A 16,692-nucleotide genomic window follows, 5' to 3' on the forward strand; every position below is an offset into this window, starting at 1 on the left:
GCTTCTGAAAAAAAATCTATTATTGCTCAGTGGAGCTTAAGCTGTTAAAATAAAATAAGTATAACCCGTAAAAACAAAGTTTTTCACTATAAATCCTTTAAATGCGTGGCAGCGAACTTAATATAAAGGATTTAAAAATATATTCGCCTGTGGAGGACACGGGGATCGATCCCGCGACCTTTGGCATGGGAAGCGAGGGCGCTACCAACTGCGCTACTCCGCCACGGCCTGTGGAGGGGTTACGCTCTGGGCTCTTACACTGTGACGTTCAGCCAAAGCCATGAATGCGTTCTATTTGAATATATGTAAAATAAAAAAGTTTGCCTAAAAAGTGTAACATTTTGGGAATTTTTTTTCACGAACATTAATTGTCTGGCACAACGAGTCTGTGTGGAAAATGTCAGCTCGATTGGATCACGGGATGTGGGTTAAAAAACGACCGAAAAATGTGCACGGTCGTAAGCAAGCAAGCAAGCACGCAAGCACGCACGCAAGCACGCAAGCAAGCACGCAAGCAAGCAAGCGAACTTAATACAAAGGATTTAAAAACACATTCCTGCGGAGGGAGCTGGTAGGAACGTTGGGTTGCTCGGTCAATGGCCAGTGTCAACGGCGGCGTGGTGTATTCCGCAAATATGCCCGACTCTGAGGGCGGGCACAAGCCGGCGTGAGTAGGTTAAACGTTGAGTTTTATAAGGGCACCACGGGGTGACCAGCCCCTCCCCACCCAGCCCCCCCCACCCAGCCCCTCCCTGCACGACGGACGGACGGACACAATAATCCCCTGTGGGCTGGTGTAACCAGAAGGTTCCTACCAGTCTAAACACCCCTATTATGGATGATAAGCCGGCGTGTTAAACTCAATAATCGACTTACTTTGTTTTCATCAAACACCTACGTATTTATTAACAAACATTTTTTTTTATAACCATCCAGAACCAACGGGATTGCGAGGCTGCAATTGAAAGGCTAAGAACCCCACTGTAATAAAATAATCAAAATAAAACATAATAAAATAATTCTCACGACGTTTCGGCCACAATGCAAGCAGCCGTCCTCAGGTGAAGACCAGGTCTGTCGGGGAGACAGCGTCTGAATGAAACACCACCAAGCTTGGTCTTCACCTGAGGACGGCTGCTTGCGTTGTGGCCGAAACGTCGTGAGAATTATTTTATTATGTTTTATTTTTATTATTTTATTACTTCCCTTCTACGTGACTTTACCGAAAGAACCAAGAAGATGAATCCCTGCAGTCACGAAAGCCTTAAATCGAAATTTAAACCCCACTGTTTTAAATCGTTTTAGACTCAATCTAGATTTGAAGTTTTGGCCTCGTCCACCGATGACCCAACGACTTTAAACAAATTCTAGATTTGAAGCTTTCGTGACTGCAAGGATTCATATTCTTAGGTTTTTTTCGGTAAAGTCACGTAGGTAAAAAATTAAAATTAATAAAAGTAAAATAAAATTAAAATCACGACGTTTTGGAGGCAACACAAGCTTCCATCTTCAGGTGGAACCGTCACAGCACGATAGCTGTATCACTTGGTATCACTTGATACAGCTACTTGATACAGCTACTTACTTGATACAGCTATCGTGCTGTGTATCACTTGATACAGCTATCGTGCTGTGACGGTTCCACCTGAAGACGGAAGCTTGTGTTGCCTCCGAAACGTCGTGATTTTTATTATATTTTTATTTTACTTTTATTAATTTTAATTTTTTACCTACCTGACTTTACCGAAAACACCTAAGAATACTTTAAACAAAAACAAAACCACGGCCCCCTCGCGTGACGTCACGCGGCTTCCACTTCCTGCTTCTCCTCCAACCCACGTGTTTGACCCATGGCGTCCGCGGCAGTAGCAGCAGCAGCAGCAGCGTCGTTCGCGGCGCGGGGAGCCGCTCTGTCGACGGCTCTCCTCGGCCGAGCGCCGTCGCCTCGTCTCCTCCTCCTCCTGCCCCCGCTCCTCACGCCGCCCTGCCGGGGTCTGGCGCTAAGAGCGACGCTCGGTGGAGGGTGGAACAGCGGCGGCGATGGTGGCCGCGGGCATGGAGGATGGGGGGGCAGCCGCGGCTCGGGATGGCTGCTGGGCGCCGCGGGCTCGGCGCTGACGCTGCTCGGAGCGGGCGCCGCGTGGAGGCTGCAGATCGCCGCTAAGGCCGAGCCGGTACGGGAGGGGGGTGGGCGCGGGGGGTGGTGACCCAGCCCTGACCTCTAATCCTGACCTCAAGCCTCAGCTGTCTGTTCGGGGTCTGTGAGGCCGACCCAAACACAGGGTCTGTGATCCTGACCCCAACACGACACCAGCAATCCTGACCCCAACACGGAGTCTGTGATCCTGACCCCAACACGGGTCTGTGATGTGACCCCAACACGGGGTCTGTGACCCTGACCCCGACACGGGTCTGTGACCCTGACCCCCACACGGGGTCTGTGACCCTGACCCCAACACGGGGTCTGTGACCCTGACCCCAACACGGGGTCTGTGACCCTGACCCCCACTACTGGGTCAAACCCATGCCACGACTATAAAGTTGGGTCCAGCCCTAAGCCGTTGACCAACACCGGAAGGGAAAACCTCTTAGCCAGACGTGCGTAGTCTGTGAACTGGTTGGACATGGCCTCTAACCCTAATTGGTAAAGATGGGGTGGAACTGCATATGGAGGAGACCCTTAAGCTTGACCCTAAACCCGGGGTCAAACCCTTAACATTCACTCGGCGTTAAACCAAGGCACTGATCTCGGGGCCTGGACTTTTAAGACTGAGTCGAACCTTACTTTTGGACCCTATTCAAGGTTCATACTCTAACCCTGACATACTCAAACCCTGCCTCTGGATCAGTGTGTGTGAGGTCCGTGTGAGGAGCGGTGGTGCAGCAGTTAGCGCGGTTGCGCTACGAGCCCGGTGGCCCGAGATTGATTCCCACTCGCGGCCAACACCGGTGACGATTATCTGAAAGGGTCTGGGGCCTCCCCTAGGTAGACTCGGCCTAAAACGAGTACCTGGTGCGGTGTGTCAACATTGCCTCTCGGCATGGTGCTGGCCACCGGCCCCATGTGTCGTGGCGGCCTTCATAGGTGCCACTCGCTAAAAAACACTTGCCCCAACAGTCTGTTAAGGCTATACGGGGGGTCTTTGTATATATAGATGTGTGTACGTGTGTGTTTGTAGGTGTGTAGCAAGTTGGCACAGTAGGGGGTACATCTGCCAGTCGTCTCGGCCAACCCATGGCACCTGGGTCTGTCCCATGACCTTCCAACGGGCCTTCAACACTTTACGTGGCCTCAAAGTGCACCTGGCCTGGCACAGGCGCTGTGGTGACGTCACTGCCACTTAGTGGCGAATGTCGGATGTATTGGAGTGTGGTGCTGGCCACCCGCCCTGCGTCATGCAGGCCTTCATCGCAGAGGTCGCAACCGGCTACCCGATACCCGTAACCTACCCGATACCCGGCTACCCGTACCCAGCCGGGTACGGGTACCCGTTTGCGACCCTGGTGCGGCCGGGTACGGGTACGGGTAGACCGTGAGTCACTGGTGAGCAACTGTTTGTCACTCATTTCCCAACGTCTTGTCTCTTCTCACAATTCAAGTTTCTAGAATCAACCCACCCGCGCCTGCAACATGGCTTCATCCCAGAGGTCGCGATCAGGTACCCGATACCCATACCCGGCCGGGTACGGGGGTAGGGTACGGGTACGGTCGGGTATGGGTACCCGTTTACGACCCTGGTGCGGCCGGGTATGGGTAAGGAATCAAAACCCGTTTGCGACCTCTGCTTCATCGGTGCCCCAACAGTCGTGTCACGGGGAGGGATCTTCGTCTTTTTTTCGTCTCGCAGGAGGAGAGCGAGGCTGCGCCGAGGCTGACCCTGTACCAGTACCAGACGTGCCCGTTCTGCAGCAAGGTGCGCGCCTTCCTGGACTACCACGGCCTGCCCTACCGCCTGGTGGAGGTGAACCCGGTGATGCGTCGAGAGATCGCCTTCTCGTCATACCGCAAGGTACCCATCGTCATCGTCGCCAACGAAGCCGCTGGCTCCGACAGCCCTGTGGTGAGTCTCGTGCACACTGACAAAGGCAACCCCCCCCACCCCACCCCCTAACGTATAGCCTCAACAGACTGTTGGGGCAAGTGCTGTTGGCGAGTATCAGTAACCATCAAGGCCGCCACGGCACACGAAGGGGGTGGTAGGTCAGCACTACGCCCAGCCGCCTTTGTCTCCCGAGTGGCGGGGCACTGCGGTGGCTAGGAGATGTTGACTACCTCGCCTGGTGTGCAGGAGGTCGTGGGTTCGATCCCAACCCTGACGTTGCCTGCTGTATATTTGAAGTTTGTGTGTCTCTCTTATCATCATCACGGTGGCTAGGAGATGTTAACTACCTCGCCTGGTGTGCAGGAGATCGTGGGTTCGATCCCGACCCTGACGTTGCCTGCTGTATATTTGGAGTTTGCGGTGTCTCTCTCATCATCATCACGGTGGCTAGGAGATGTTAACTACCTCGCCTGGTATGCAGGAGGTCATGGGTTTGATCCCGACCCTGACACCTGCTGTATATTTTGAGTTTGTGTGTCTCTCTCTCCCCGTGGTCGTGTGGATTTTTATCCGGGTCCTCTGGTTTTTCCCTCCACATTCAGAATCAACATCGTACGTTTAGAGTATTTAGCTGCTATGCATTTTCACGCGATGATGTTGATAAGCCGCTTCGTTGAGCTATCATTTGCGATGGCCAGGTTGCTCCTGTGACTCATGCAGCCAGCTATGGCTGCAGGGTTTGGTGGTACATGTTGTTTATGTCGTTTATTGTGAAATTTCGGTCACAGTTCCTATGATCACTGCTGTTACATTGCTTTTGGCTTTATTTTAGTGATTTCGAAAAGTTTTTTGGTTTGGCCATGTTTGTTTGTTGTAGTACAGAGTTAGAATGATGGCCTTAATCTAAGTTGTTCTTGTGGTTGTTGTTGTTGTTTGACTTGCATCCCACTGGGATTTTTGCACACAGCGTTGGTGTACGGTGCTTTTTTTCTGGAAGACTTTGCAGTTTTTTCCTGGATTTTTCTGTTTGCGCGTAGTCACATAGTCACTTTAAGATGTTTTCTTGTTCATGTTTTTGTTTGTTGCGGTTGCACCCGATTCAAGAGCCGAATGGCTCACAGGGCTATACCTAATAAATGAAAATGAAAACTGTGTTGGGACGTGCACCATCTGTGTTGGACCAGCTTTGTTGGGAAGTGCACCGGCTGTTTTGGTTTCTGCACCAGCTGTGTTGTACGTGCACCAGCTGTGTTGGACGTACACCGGCTGTGTTGGTTCCTGCACCAGCTGTGTTGGTTCCTGCACCAGCTGTGTTGGACGTGCACCAGCTGTGTTGCACCAGCTGTGTTGTACGTGCACCAGCTGTGTTGGTTCCTGCACCAGCTGTGTTGGACGTGCACCAGCTGTGTTGTACGTGCACCGGCTGTGTTGGTTCCTGCATCGGCTGTGTTGTACGTGCGCCAGCTGTGTTGGACGTGCACCGGCTGTGTTGGCAGGCAGCTGCTGTGCGAGTGAGCGATGGGCCTGTGATGAAATTGCTGGGTGATTCTCCCCACAGCAACTCAACGACTCCTCGTACATCATCAGCATCCTCAAGACCCTCCTAATCTCCAAGTGAGCAACCAACCCCAAGTCGCACGACACAACGACGTTCGCCCCAACTATTAAACCCCAACCTCTAACACTAACCGTAGCCATAATCCAAGCCCCAGCACTAACCATTACCCCATTCTTTAACATTGATGATAGATAATTCATATGGCCATTGAAGAGCAACCACCTCAATCGCTAACTCTTTCCTGTATCACTGATCCTTAACACAAACAGCAACTCATTACACCAAGTATAGTAGTAGGTTTTTACCCTTTCAACTGGTACAAAAACTGACACCTTTATACAAGGGATCATGTTTGCAATAACCGCAACACAAGCAGTCAAAATGCAAACAAAAAGAAACAACTCTGATAATGATAATGATATGCACTGTTCTTGAAGTTAATTGGTCCACACCCGAGACAGCTTTTCTTAGAGCCTAGTCTCCATTGGTGTTGGACCAGATGATGCCAAACGGCATACAACTCAAAAACAGCGCACTATCAGAGTATTGAGAGATCGGGGTAAGCATTTACACTATGAGACCTCCTTTACCAGTAATCATAACACCAACCCAGAACACTAACAATAACGCGAACACACCAAAGCTAACCGTAATGCTCACAACAACACAAACAGAATGCTAAACCACCACCACCACGAACCATTACACTAAGCTGTAATGTTAAACCCCAACACTAACTCACAGCACTAAAACCAAGGCTTGCCACTAACCGTCAACACTAGCATCAGCTCTTAACACTAACCCAAGCAACATCAACTAAAAACACTAAACCTCAACCATAATACCAACCACGAAGCCTTGACACTAACTGCTAAGCCCAAGCACTAGCACCAGCTCTTAACAATAGCCCTTCGCCCCAGTCCTAAGCCCTAGGTCTTAGGCCCAAGGCCCTAGCCTTTAGGCCCTAGGCCGCAGCCTCCAGCGCTTAGGCCTAAGGTCCTAAGTCCTAGCTGCTTCTAGCCCCTAAATCCTAGGACCTAGGCCTTAGGCCCCAGCCCAAGTCCCTGTGTCCTAGGCCCCAACCTCTTAACTCCTAAGCCCTAGCCCTAGGCTCCATCCCCTATGTCCTCGGCCTTAGGCCCCGATCCCTAGGCCCTAGGGCTTAACGGCCATTGGGCCCTAGGCCCTAGGCCTTTTGTTGTAGCTGTAATCTGTGCCCGTTGGTTGCGCCGGCAGGGGCAGCAGCCGGGGCCTGGAGGAGGTGCTGACACTGTACCCGGAGGTGCGTCACGAGGACGAGCGGGGCAAGGAGGTGGTGGAGCACGGCAACAAGTACTGGGTGATGCTGCCTGAGGGGGTGGATGTCACGCACTTCTACGCCAGCGAGAAGGCCCGCCAGTGAGACTCCACCGCCGAGCGACTCGCTAGCTGACTCGCTCGCTCGCTCGCTCACACACAGTGCGCTTCGCAAACCAGCGGGTCGGTCACCCCCCTGTCGCTCTTCTACTATCGCTGCTGCTGCTACCAGAATGGTTACCATTGCCCGTGAAATTCCTCCACGCGTGTTGACGCCTCGGCAATGCCAGGAACTGATTGCTTCATTCCATCTTACACAGTGCTCAGCCACCGTCTCTGCAGGTCAGAGCAACGCACCCACTCCACTCGCCCAACGAACCACGGCCAACGCCAGTGACGATTATATCTGACCCGGTGCTGGGCCTCTCCTAGGTCGACCCAGCCTGAAAATTAGTACCCGGCCTTGTGTGTAAACATCAGTATCGGGGAGACAAAGGCGGCCGGGCTTGGTGCTGGCTCACCAACCCTCGTCATAGGTGTGCGCCATTCCGGCCACTCGCCACAACGACAGCGCACTTGGCTTGAAGGCTACACGGGTGACCTTTGTGTCTATTTTGCCCGACCCCACCACTTCCCCACCGTGCGCGCGAGGAGCAGGGAGGAGACGAAGTGGCGGCGCTGGGCGGACGACCACCTCGTCCACCTCATCTCGCCCAACGTGTACCGCTCGCCGGGCGAGGCGCTGGCGTCGTTCGACTACATTGTGCGCGTGGGGAAGTTCGGCTCCGTGGAGGGCGCCTTCGCCAAGTACTTCGGCGCCGCCGCGATGTTCCTCGTCAGCAAGCGGCTCAAGCGCAAGTGAGTGGGCCCCCCCCCCCCGCACGCAGACGACCAACATCTCAGATTGGCGCGATTGCTCAATGCACAGACGTACATACTGCCCATAGTCTCAACACTGCCCATTGACTAACACTGCCCATAGTCTCAACACTGCCCATTGACTAACACTGCCCATAGTCTCAACACTGCCCATTGACTAACACTGCCCATAGACTCCACGTTGCCCATAGACTCAACACTGCCCATAGTCTCAACACTGCCCATAGACTCAACACTGCCCATAGACTAACACTGCCCATAGACTCCACGTTGCCCATAGACTCAACACTGCCCATAGATTCAACTCTGCCCGTAGTCTCAACACTCCTCGTAGTCTCAACACTGCCCATAGACTCAACACTGCCCATAGACTCAACACTGCCCATAGACTCAACACTACCAATAGACTCAACACTGCCCATAGATTCAACACTGCCCATAGACTCAACACTCCTCGTAGTCTCAACACTACCCATAGACTCAACACTACCCATAGACTCAACACTGCCCATAGACTCAACACTGTCCATAGATTCAACACTGCCCATAGTCTCAACACTGCCCATAGACTCAACACTACCCATAGACTCAACACTGTCCATAGATTCAACACTACCCATAGACTCAACACTGCCCGTAGACTCAACACTGCCCATAGTCTCAACACTGCCCATAGACTCAACACTGCCCGTAGACTCAACACTACCCATAGACTCAACACTACCCATAGACTCAACACTATCCCATAGACTCAACACTACCCATAGACTCAACACTATCCCATAGACTCAACACTATCCCATAGACTCAACACTGCCCATAGACTCAACACTGCCCATAGACTCAACACTGCTCATAGACTCAACACTGCCCATAGTCTCAACACTGCCCATAGACTCAACACTGCCCATAGACTTAACACTGCCCATAGACTTAACACTGCCCATAATCTCAACACTGCCCATAGTCTCAACACTCCTCGTAGTCTCAACACTGCCCATAGACTCAACACTGCCCATAGACTCAACACTGCCCATAGACTCAACACTACCAATAGACTCAACACTGCCCATAGATTCAACACTGCCCATAGACTCAACACTCCTCGTAGTCTCAACACTACCCATAGACTCAACACTACCCATAGACTCAACACTGCCCATAGACTCAACACTGTCCATAGATTCAACACTGCCCATAGTCTCAACACTGCCCATAGACTCAACACTACCCATAGACTCAACACTGTCCATAGATTCAACACTACCCATAGACTCAACACTGCCCGTAGACTCAACACTGCCCATAGTCTCAACACTGCCCATAGACTCAACACTGCCCGTAGACTCAACACTACCCATAGACTCAACACTACCCATAGACTCAACACTATCCCATAGACTCAACACTACCCATAGACTCAACACTATACCATAGACTCAACACTATCCCATAGACTCAACACTGCCCATAGACTCAACACTGCCCATAGACTCAACACTGCTCATAGACTCAACACTGCCCATAGTCTCAACACTGCCCATAGACTCAACACTGCCCATAGACTTAACACTGCCCATAGACTTAACACTGCCCATAATCTCAACACTGCCCATAGTCTCAACACTGCTCATAGACTCAACACTGCCCATAGTCTCAACACTGCTCATAGACTCAACACTGCCCATAGTCTCAACACTGCCCATAGTCTCAACACTGCCCATAGACTTAACACTGCCCATAGACTTAACACTGCCCATAGACTAAACACTGCCCATAGACTCAACACTGCCCATAGACTCAACACTACCCATAGACTCAACACTGCCCATAGACTCAACACTGCCCACAGATTCAACACTGCCCGTAGACTCAACACTGCACCTCCGATTAGCACGGTTGGCTACGTACGGTGCGAAAGAAGTTCATCATACATACGTACATAGGACATCACTTTATCGCATCACATTTTCTCTCATCACATTCTCTCTCATCACTTTATCTCTCATCACTTTATCTCTCATCACTTCATCTCTCATCACTGTATCTCTCTCCTGATGCAAGCCTGTAGAGTTCCAGACGCGATTCGCGGATAGCCAAAACCGGAGCCTGCTAAGCGCAGGGTTCGCAGCTCACATCGTAAATACGATGGCTACTCGTGCGTTTGGTTCGCTACCCGCACTCGCAAGAGGGAGCGAGACCTTAAATCACGGAAGGAGGGAGTTGGAAAAGGCCGGGGAAGTGGGAGGAGGAGTGGTTGAAGCCGAGGAACACATCAACACCACGCGGAGAGAGCGCGCGGGTCGGGGTGTCAAACCCAGGGGCTTCACGCTGTGAGGCTGTGAGGGTAACCTCTGCTCCACCGGAACTGCCGGCGCCACCCCTACCCCCTCCCCCTCCACCCCCCGCTCCCACCGCTCCCACCCCACCGTGCGTTACAGGCACCACATGCAGGACGACGTGCGCCAGGACTTGTACCAGGCCGCCAACGAGTGGGTGCGCGCCCTGGGGAAGGAGCGCCCCTTCATGGGTGGACAGAGCCCCAACCTCGCCGACCTGGTCAGCGACACCCCCCCCCCTTCCCCAAGCCTGCGCCTCGCACCCTCGTCACATGCTGAGCCTCGGTCTAAAACCCAACTTCAACAACACCTTCCTGGTTCTTTCGGTAAAGTCACGTAGAAGGGAAATAATAAAATAAAAATTATATGATTTTATTATATTATTTTATTATGTTTTATTTTTATTATTTCCCTTCTACGTGCCTTTACCGAAAGAACCAAGAAGATGAAACCCTGCAGTCACGAAAGCTTTAAATCGAAATTCAACAACACCGTCATAAACCTGGCCTGGCCCTCACGCCCCATCCTACTCCGAGCCTCGCTCAAAAACCCAACTTCAACAAAACCGTCATGAACCCGGCATGTACCTCATCCTAAACCCAACATGAACTCAATCCTCAACCTCAGCTTTAAACCTAATCCTGAACCAAGCCGAAGCCCCAACCGAAAGCAATCATAAACCCACCCTAAACAGCAGCGTACACCCTTCCTGACACATCCTAAACATCTCCTAAACCCATCCTAGACCTACACTAAACTTATCTTGTGCATCTCCCCCATTTATGCCTCTGCATCTCCATGTGTCTCATGTATCCCCGTATGTCCCCGTGCGTCCCCGTCCATCCCTGTACTTCCCCGTGCGTCCCCGTCCATCCCCGTGCGCCGCCCCCGCTCCAGGCCGTGTTCGGCGTTCTGCGCGTCATGGAGGGCCTGCAGGCGTTTGACGACGTCATGGCCAACACGAAGCTGGGGCCGTGGTACGAGCGCACGCAGCAGGCCATCGGGCAGCAGCGGGGACGCGCGTGACGCACGTGACGTGCGGCGCCCCACGCCGCTGCCACCGCAGCCGCCGCCGCCGCTTCTCCTGCTGCGTTTCCACGGCCGTCTGCAATCCAAGAGCCGCTCGCCTCCATGGCCTCGATCCCGAGGGCGCGCGAGAGAGCTCGTTTACCCTTTCCCATTCCGGTGACGTATGCGTACGTCACAGGAACGGTACCGGAAGAAAGCTAAAATAAAATAACTTTATAGGTATCGAGGCTCCCGCAAGGCCACGCCGGGAAGAGGCGTGTGGCACATTTTGGCGCCAGCTGTTGTAGAGTGCGGCGGTCGTGTCGCTACGGTTCTCTGCGGCGGTGAGTGCGACGGCGCTACGCCTAAATTTCGATTTAAAGCTTTCGTGACTGCGTCTGAATGACACGCTGTCTTTCCGACAGCCCTGTTCTTCACCTGAAGACGGCTGCTTGCGTTGTGGCAGAAACATCGTGAGAATTGTATTTTATTATGTTTTAATTTTATTATTTCCCTTCTACGTGACTTTACCGAAAGAACCAAGACGGCGCTACGCCTCTCTAAATAAAATTAACGCCGAACCACTCGTGCGTTCCAAGATTCTCAGGTGAACGGGAAAAGGGTTCGGATAAAAGCCGCCGCTGCGAGGGCGGCCGGAGTGTCGCGTGACGATGTTCTATAGCTCTGTGACGAGATCAGCCAAGGAATTGTGGTTCATTTGCAGCAAACACTTTGTGTGTAACTAGCGCGACCTTATAATGACACCGCTGTATTTGTTCGGCAACCGGAAGCCAATGCGGCTTGGCGAGCACCGGACGGACACGGTCGGCCCTTTCTCTCAACCCCGTGTGGGCAGCAGGAAGGGCTGCCCATCGCTCAACTACCACCCACGTTTGCACCAACATTTTTAGACTTGCCTAAACATTTTGAAGGGGTCGTGGCGTGCACTCCACCAGTCAAACGCTAATGCTTCAAGGCAGCCCACGGAGGTTGCGTGAAGCCCCGGCACGCGTGCGGCGGTAGTGACGGCTTTCCGTGCATGCCGGCTGTGTTGTTACCGGGTGTGCCTGGGGGGCAGCCCCTGTCGTTGTCACTTGTAGAAGCGGCCTGCAGACTCGTTCGCTAAATAAAATGATACGGAGACTTTACCGACCGATTACGAGTGTTCGTTTGTGACCATGATGAGGAGGAGGAGGGGAGGTAAGGTACGTCCGCCAGGTGCGATGGGAGAACGTTGGGAGGGAAGAGGGTGAATGTTGAGTGAGAGGTTGGGTAAGTTTGTCGGTGTATGTATGTTCAACTTCTTCCCCACCATACGTAGACAACCATGCTAATCGGAGGCGCGGGGGGAAGGACAATAAACTAAAGACAAGCGAGTGGTACTGGTAGAAACCTGGTTACACCAGCCCACAGGGGATTATTGTGTCTGTCCGTCCATCGTGCAGGGAGGGGCTGGCTGGGGAGGGAGGGGCTGGGTGGGAAGGGTGGGGCTGGGTGGGGAGGGGCTGGGTGGGGATGGGAGAAACTGGGTGGGGATGGGAGAAACTGGGTAGGGAGGGGCTGGGTGGGGGGTGGGGCTGGGTGGGGAGGGGCTGGGTGGGGAAGGGCTGGTCACCCCGTGGTGTTCTTATAAAACTCAACGTTTAACCTACTCACGCCGGCTTGTGCCCGCCCTCACAGTCGGCCATATTTGCGGAATACACCACGCCGCCGTTGACCCTGCAGGCCATTGACCGAGCAACCCGACGTTCCTACCAGCTCCCTCCGCAGGAATGTGTTTAAATGCGTGAGCGGATGAGCGAATGAGGGATTTTATTATGATTTCTGCAGTTGACACAACGCTCTTGACACGGCAATTGATCACGGAACGGATTAAACGCAAAACATCGTTACGATAATTAATCAATCGTAACGTTGTCGCGTTCAAATCTAATTGGCCACATGAACCCCGGGGTTCCGAATAAACTGAAGTCAAAATCGCAATGAATTAGTGCATTTTTGTCGACTCCGTCCCACCGCGGATTGGCAAAGGGCTGTAAATATAAAAGTTTAGGCTTTCATTGACCCCAAATCAGAATCCTATGAGCTGTGAAGCCCTTTTGACACGCGTTCAGCCATCAACAAACTCATTACAAATACGACCACAAACAACTGCACTTGATACTGTGGTGCCACGCACGTGATGATGTTCATATCTATCTCCACTTAATATCGTATAGAAAGTGTTATGTTTAATGTGGAGAGTGCGGATCTACGAAGGGCACATTGTCTGCTTATCGATAATTTAATGTTAATGTGACATTGCTGCTGATCTGTGGTGTTGTCTTGCTGTGGTCTGGGACTGTTGTTTTTGTTGTGTGTGTGTTGTAATAGGTTTTTACCCTTTCAACTGGTACAAAAACTGACACCTTTATACAAGGGATCATGTTTGCAATAACCACAACACAAGCAGTCAAAATGCAAACAAAAAGAAACAACTCTGATAATCTTATCAGAGTTGATAATCTTATCAGAGTTGATAATCTGATAATCTTATCAGAGTTGTTTATTTTTGTTTGCATTTTGACTGCTTGTGTTGTGGTTATTGCAAACATGATCCTTGTATAAAGGTGTCAGTTTTTGTACCAGTTGAAAGGGTAAAACCCTATTACTATATTTTGTCACTGGTAAAGGTCTCATAGTGTGTGTGTGTGTTGTTTGTTGTTTATAACTCGCCCTGACCCCAGGAATCCATACTCTTTGGTTCTTTCGGTAAAGTCACATAGTTAGAAATTAAATAAAACAAAACAGCCTACTTCAGCAATTATTTCTTGCTGTGGTTGTCACACCCGATGAAGATTGCTTGTGTTGCAATCGAAACGTCGTGATTTGTTTTATTTTATTTCTAACTACGTGACTTTACCGAAAGAACCAAAGAGTATGACATTGTTACGAGTATCGACACACGCGTTGAGCTTTATTTTTGCGCCTTTTGGCGTCATCTGGTCGAACACCATATGAGACTAGGCTCTAAAGAAAGCTGTCTCTGGTGTGGACCAATCAGTTTCAAAGACAATGCATAAATTATCAGAGTCGTGTTTTTGTTTGCATTCGACTGCAAGTATTGTGGTTAATGTAAGCATGATTCCTTGCAAAAGGTGTCAGTTTTGTTGCCAGAAAAAAGGGGAAAACCCCTATTAGTACTTAGTTTTTTTGTCATGAGGTAAATTCATTTTCTGAGGGGAGCTGCGGGTCAAATTGTTTTTAAATCCTTTATATTAAGTTCGCGTGCTTGCTTGCTTGCTTACTTAGGACCGTGCAAATCTTTCGCTCGTTTTTTAACCCACTTCCCGTGATCCAATCGAGCTGACATTTTCCACACAGACTCGTTGTGCGTGACAATTAATTTTCGTGAAATTTCTTTTCCAAAATTTTACACTGTTTAGGGAAAACTAATTAAATTTTTAATTACCAATTGCTTAATACTGGCAGACAATCATCTGACCCATAGGTGGCAGCCATCTCAAGCCAGAGGACGAGAGAACTCGAGCCGCCACGCATATAAAGGATTTAGAGTGAAAAACTTTGTTTTTACGGGTTTACTTGTTTAAATGCCGCTGTAAGTTCCCGCCAAGAGGCCGCGCGGCTGTCCCTATGGCAACGCGCGTCTGTTACCGTAGCAACGCGCGTCTCCCCCCCCACCTCTTCCACCGTCTCCACGGCAACGTTGTCAGTTGGGCGGGCGCGCGGGGGGAGGGGCTCGACTCCAGCTGATCGCAACGGGGCGCGGCCGCCGGGAATATTCAACCAATCAGCGGCCGAGCTCGAGCCAACGTCGAGTTTGAATTGACCAATGGGAGCGGCGCAAGGAGGGCCCGGCCGTGCCGATGTTTTGGAGGCCGCGAGACGGCGGCGGCGTTGGCGCAGCGGGCGGACGGCGCGCGCGTGACCCATCATCATCACCGCCGCCACCAGGGTCGGTTAAATACGGTACCAGTTTGTCGCGGTCGGTGATATTGTTTTGGCTGTTGCGTGGGATGTACCGCACGTGGAAGTTGCAACGGCCGCGTTGTGGATTGTAATTGTTCGAAGCGCCAGCAATGTCTCGCTTCCGCTACTGCTGATGGAAGAGCGGCGGGGTTAACACGTTCTGAGGTGTTTGTTGTGGTGTGGTAATCATCGTCGTCGTCTTCTTCATCAACATCATCACGGTCTCGTCAGCACCACCACCACTATCATTAGTATCGGCCTCATCAAAAGCAATCGTTAATTCAGTTGCTGAAACGGGCTTCCAGCTTGCGATGCGAAACGTCGAACATCATTTTGAAATCGTGTCAGGTTGCTATCATAATTTCTGCCACGTTCTAGGGTGTTTGTTGTGGTGTGGTAATCATCGTCGTCTTCATCAACATCATCGCGGTCTCGTCAGCACCACTATCATTAGTATCGTCCTCATCAAAAACAATCATTAATTCAGTTGCTGAAAAGGGCTTCCAGCTTACGAAGCGAAACGTCGAACATCATTTCAAAATCGTGTTAAGTTGCTATCATCATTGCTGCATCATCGGCAGCAGCACAATCTGTCGTCATAACCATCGATGGATACAAATCGATGCAGTGAACTCCTTTGTTGTTACTGTACAGGATGGTCCAGATGTCTTGTGATTTCACAATATTAACCGACCCCATTAACGTGTTCCCCTTTTTTCAATAAACTTTTAAATATATTTTTTTATTTAAAGCTTTCGTGACTGCAGGGATTCATATTCTTGTTTCTTTCGGTAAAGTCACGTAGAAGGGAAATAATAAAATATTAAAAATATAAAACAATAAAAATTCTCACGACGTTTCGATTGCAACACAAGCAATCATCATCGGGTGTGAAATCCACAGCAAGAAAATTTGAAAAAATAAATATACAAAGTTTTTTGAGGAATCAATTGGGTTATGTGGAGGATGTGTGTGTGTGTGTATATATTCTGTAAAGTCACGTAGGTAAAAAATGAAATTAAAATTAATAAAAAATAAAAAAATCACGACGTTTCGGAGGCAACACAAGCTTCCGTCTTCAGGTGAAACTGTGTGTGTGGGGGGGGGGGGGTCACAAGACATCTAGACCACTACAGTGCCGTGGTTATTCAGATAGATAGAAGCTGGCTTAGCGTTGCTGGGGGGGATATGTTATTTTTATTGCAGCTTGAAGGTGGCTAGAGACGCGTTGCCATGGGGGTCACCCCCAGTCTGTGAAGTGATTATCATGGGAAACCTTCTGTTTTTTCCAGTATCCAAAGGGCGATGAAAAATAAGAATAGGTTACATTTTTATTTAAAGATTTCGTGATTGCAGGGATTCATATTCTTGGTTCTTTCGGTAAAGTCACGTAGAAGGGAAATAATAAAATAATACAAATATTAAACAATAAAATTTCTCACGACTTTTTTCAAATTGTCTTGTGGATTTCACAGCTGATGACGATTGCTTGTGTTGCAGTCGAAACGTCGTGAGAATTTGTATTGTTTTATATTTTTATTATTTTATTATTTCCCTTCTACGTGACTTTACCGAAAGAACCAACACCGGCACACGAGGG

At 50.5% G+C, this 16,692-nt stretch overlaps 1 protein-coding gene across 1 annotated transcript; it reads left to right on the forward strand.

The window, feature by feature from the left end:
* The first annotated feature begins 1,824 nt into the window (after positions 1-1,824).
* Positions 1,825-12,271, forward strand: LOC133360204 (prostaglandin E synthase 2-like). Its single transcript, XM_061578830.1, has 7 exons — positions 1,825-2,174; positions 3,849-4,061; positions 5,602-5,657; positions 6,838-6,999; positions 7,555-7,755; positions 10,218-10,335; positions 11,013-12,271. The coding sequence occupies exons 1-7, from the start codon at positions 1,851-1,853 to the stop codon at positions 11,139-11,141; spliced, it is 1,203 nt and encodes a 400-aa protein (XP_061434814.1). The 5' UTR covers positions 1,825-1,850; the 3' UTR covers positions 11,142-12,271.
* Positions 12,272-16,692: the final 4,421 nt, after the last annotated feature.

The sequence above is a fragment of the Lethenteron reissneri genome, chromosome 67 (genome assembly GCF_015708825.2).
Source record: "Lethenteron reissneri isolate LAM-NWPU_2019-01 chromosome 67, ASM1570882v1, whole genome shotgun sequence".
In the NCBI taxonomy this organism is placed as follows: Eukaryota; Metazoa; Chordata; class Hyperoartia; order Petromyzontiformes; family Petromyzontidae; genus Lethenteron; species Lethenteron reissneri.